The sequence below is a fragment of the Myripristis murdjan genome, chromosome 24 (assembly GCF_902150065.1).
Source record: "Myripristis murdjan chromosome 24, fMyrMur1.1, whole genome shotgun sequence".
Classification (NCBI taxonomy): Eukaryota; Metazoa; Chordata; class Actinopteri; order Holocentriformes; family Holocentridae; genus Myripristis; species Myripristis murdjan.
The window spans coordinates 26,424,487-26,428,941 of record NC_044003.1 but is presented as its reverse complement, the minus strand read 5'-3'; the positions used below and the strand labels follow the sequence as shown (position 1 = coordinate 26,428,941).

At 48.3% G+C, this 4,455-nt stretch overlaps 1 protein-coding gene across 1 annotated transcript in view; it reads left to right on the top strand.

Annotated features, from left to right (window-relative positions):
• The first annotated feature begins 4,051 nt into the window (after positions 1-4,051).
• pou3f2a (POU class 3 homeobox 2a) overlaps positions 4,052-4,455 on the top strand; it is a 1,357-nt gene continuing 953 nt past the window's right edge. The window contains exons 1-2 of the mRNA XM_030047386.1: positions 4,052-4,159; positions 4,194-4,455. The exon at positions 4,194-4,455 is cut by the window's right edge and continues 953 nt beyond it. Coding sequence (XP_029903246.1) covers positions 4,239-4,455 — 217 coding nt within the window. The 5' untranslated portion in view covers positions 4,052-4,159; positions 4,194-4,238. The remainder of the gene's footprint in view (positions 4,160-4,193) is intronic.

The window sequence follows — 4,455 nt, the reverse complement described above, 5'->3', positions numbered from 1 at the left end:
GCACCATAATGGTGGAATTGGACAACCTGAGCTTTAGAGGATTTTGAGTGTGTCTTCATGCAGCACCCCATCTGTGTGTGTGTGTGTGTGAGTGTGTGTGAGTGTGTGTGAGCGTGCATTCGCTTACCAGCTGTATACAGAAATGGGAATTTGACTTGACTGCATTTCTGTGTGTGCGCAGATTTGTCGCTGCGTGCGTGTGCCTGTCTCTGCGTGTGTGTGTGTGTGTGTGTGTGTGTGTGTGTGTTTGTGTATGTGTGAGGGATGGTTACTGTGCTTGGCATTTCTCCTCCATTTGTCCTCCCAGAGGCAGATCAGGCGAAGGGGAAATAAATTGGAGAAAGAGAATAAATCAATGCTAAACTGAGCACCAGTGAGACCTCCTAACCCTGACACGCTCACGCACACACACACACACACACACACACACACACACGCACTGAGCTAAAGAACACACATACACACATGCACACAAAATGTGAAATGTGTCCAGGGAGAATAATGCATAAGTCACATCCATACACAGCACGCACACACAGGCGCGCGCGCACACACACACACACACACACACACACACACACAAACTGGGAGCTAAAGGAGAGAGAAACAGAGAATCAAAGACAGGCGGTGAAAGTGAGGGGCAACACAGCTGTATAGGATTGGGGATCTATTTGCACCAGGCTACAAAAATCCTTTGAGCACACTTATACAAAACTTACACTCTCAGAAAGCAATACATGCATACAAAAACACCCCGGCCTCACCGTCAATAGAGGACTGAAACGATGTGTGAGTGAGATCATGTGTGGGAGCGATCTCTGTGTATTTTTCGACGCCGTAAACCAGAGGACGGCATATCAACACAGGGATCGCTCACGAATTTACCGCACTTTTTTATTACATTGTAACAGCAGCTGCAGTAGGCACGCGGGCAAATCATTATACAGGAGGCTAGCAGGCTGCGCCGATGGAGCCGAGGACTGGGGGGTTGGGGCAGAGGGAGTGCATAGATTGGGATTATGGGGGTGCATTGGGAAAAGGCTCTTCAGTGTGTTTTCTATTCTCCACAAGTCCTCCAAGACCTCCTCATCTCTTCTGAGAGCAGCGAGCTGAGATCTGATCTAATGCTGAGTGCCATATGTGCGTGTGTGTGCATGTGTGCGTGTGCGTGTGTGTGTGTGTGCATGTGTATGTATGTGTCTGTGAGAAGGAACACTTTGATGAGAGCCTACTGGGAATGTGTGTGTGCACACGAAATGAAGGAGTCCGGCGTGCATGTGTGTGTAATGAAGAAGTCCAGTGTGTATATATTTCTTTGTGTCGGTCTCTGTGTGTGTTTTTTGCCTGTGTCTGCGCGCTCTCCCTCATCCCTGAAGGGTTGTTTGGGGTATTCTGTGCAGGTTTTGCTTTTGGGGTGGGGTGAGTTCTCGGGGTCTTGCATTCAGATGTAATTAGCCCAGACAATGGCCTGGTTAAAGCTGGAATCCTCCGAGCCCCTTCTCCCTTTGATTGTGTGGGCCAGCTGTGGAGGAATGGCCATTATCTCCCTGTGTCCGGCAGCATAAAGAACCCCCCCTCAGCCCCAGTCACCCATACTTTAGAGTTCCCACAGGGGGAGGGACATGGGCCGGTCACACACTGGTCTGGAGAAAGCGAAAACACACAGAATCTAGGGGAACGTATGGGTCACATGTAAACATGTTCACCTAGCACCCATTTCTTGTCAAACTAATGGGGAGAGGGAGGCCCTAACTGCATTAGTACAAAACGGTGGCCTCTCACGTCGGATTTCAAGTCAGTAGGCAGACGTTGACCTTGAACGTAATTTTACTGTGGTATTTGTGGTGGTTACAGTCCACAACCTGATTCAGTCAACAAAATAATTTCATTTTGGCGTAAAATGTCTTCAAAGCATATACAGTAGGTGTGTGCGCGCGTGTGTTCAGTCACATAAGTATCTCATAGAGAGTGTTGGCTGCGCGTAGGGACACTTAGGCCCATTAGACTTGCAAAGAAATTGAATCTTTACAGCGCTGGGGCCATATAATTACTGTTAATTTAACACTCAGATTCTCCATCATTAACTCTCACTCTTGAATACAGAAGCAGGGACAGGGAAACAGAGACAGTATGTGTGTCTAACTGCTGCCTCTGTTGACAGCGTACACCAGCCCTTTGACTGAATTAACAGCGACCTCTTCGTCTTGTAAGAACAGGACTTGCATCGTTTATGCGTTATTAAGTCCTGTAATTGGGCAGCCAGTAGTTTGCATATTAGTCTATTAGGGTAATATGTTTTGCCTCTCTCAACACACGACTTGCCAGAGCCCCCGGCGACACATTTGGTAATTCTCAGAATTACACTCTAATCATAAGTCAGTGTTCTTTCGATCCCTATGATTCAGTGCACGTCAATTTATGTCCACAGACCCCCTGCTTGATTAGATTCATACTATCTATTGATTAACCTATCACTTTCTTTATGGAATTTTATCATATTATGGTCTGTTGCTTAATTAATAGTTGGTTACATGGCAAATAATTCCTCTTCTAGTTGTGTTTGCCTGTGGGCAGTATGACTGTGACTTGAAAAAACATTTTATAACAATTATTTTTACTGTAGCCCGTGTTGTTGCATAGCACATATGGTTGAAGGTGAAACTTTGATATTTTTTATGTCCTTCAAGGTTTCTTTAACCTTTTGATTGCTGTTACGTTTTGCAGCCAGTGTCCCACTTTGAGCCAATAAAATTACATCTCCGAAATACCAGTTCCCAAAGTAGGTCCAGGGACCCCCCAGGGGTCTGTGAGGGTTTCTGGGGGGCTCCAACAAAATTAATTTCAGTATTATTACATTCACTTAAACTTAGCGCTTGCCGAGGATATAGAGTGACTCTTCTGGTGAGAGCTTTTCACTGATCATGCACTGTTGTTTTCCCACCCACAGTAGGACTACAGAGAGACAACAAAAATATCCTCAACTGGGACAAAGCCTTTATATGGGCCTGTAAGGCCTGTATGGGCCTGTAGTCTCCTTGACATGAAAAAACTGAGAGACCCCGTTTACCATCACTACAATATAGACACATTTAATTCATCTAATAATTAATTAGCATACATTGGAGGCCAAAGACCATGTTTTCTCTTTATCAAAATATTGAACTGCAAGGCTACTATGTTGGTAGGAGGTTATATAAAACCTCGCGTGCCAGTGTGGGTGCATCCATCTCAAAGTTTACCCAACAAGCAGGTGGAGGGGGGCACCGTGGGCGCGGAGCAGGCAGGAGGAGCCATTCTTTCAGCCTCCTCTCCTTGGCCCCGAGCTGCCCTCTCCGCTCGCCTCCCTTTATTTGTCCCGTCGGCCGAGCGCGCGGCCCCAATGAGCCCTTTGGAACGGAACGAAAAGAAGGAGCGAATGCAGCTGTGACGTGGGCGTTGTTGTTCCATTCACTGCGCTCGCCATGGCAACGGGGCAGAGGGCCTGGAAACACGCAGCCCCTCTCTCTGGACAGCGTCCTGAGGGCAGAGAGGCAGCTGGAAGTTTCTTGTCACAGCCTCTGCTCACGGTTTCAGGACACAAAATACCCCAAACATTACACTGAAACTGTCTCACAAGTCAGACCAAACTGATGTTTTACCGTTTCTTTTGGCGAGTTTGGGCGCTGAAGTTGTGATTCTTTAGGGAACGATTATGGTCACAGTACCATGAACAAATTCTATGTAGGCCTGTGCATGCAGGTCTAATTTTACGCACACTTTTGACGCATGAATATATGGAATGAAAAGATATTAAGTTCGACCTAGTGACCTGGATCAAGGTCAAAACGCTTGAACATAACAAAAAATGCCATATCCCGTTTCTCTACTGTCATAACTAAGCCGAGGTGTCGAGTGTATTCTGTGTTTACAGTTCAGGCAGCCCAATTTCTCTCTCCACTTTGTAGCTTACTACAACATGCTGCAGGACCGCTAGTATTGTTGGGCAGAGTGATTGGGGTTTCTGTACAATCTCCCGTGACCAATGAGCGGGGTGCTGTCAGGGGTAACCACATCTGTCAACCGTTCTTGGCCAATAAAGAGCGGAGCGAGGCGGACCTCAGGTGCGCGCCTCTGCGTCCCCTTGGCACAGCGCCCGGGAGATGCTGGAGAGAGACGCTTAGCTGCCCCGTGGCGCAAAAGAGTTACTGTCAAAGGCAGCCCCCTTTTTAACTCCAGCTATCACTCTGGCTCCGAGAGTTATGGCGACCGCAACGTCCAACCACTACAGCGTCCTCACCACCCCCAGCAGCGCGCCGCCGCCGCACTCGGAGTCCGGGAGCATGCAGCAGGCGGCCGCGTACAGGGACGCGCATACCCTGCTCCAGAACGACTACAGCACGTTACCGGGCGGTGGACATCCGCTCAGCCACGCGCACCAGTGGATAACGGCGCTCTCGCACGGTGACAGTGGGGCGC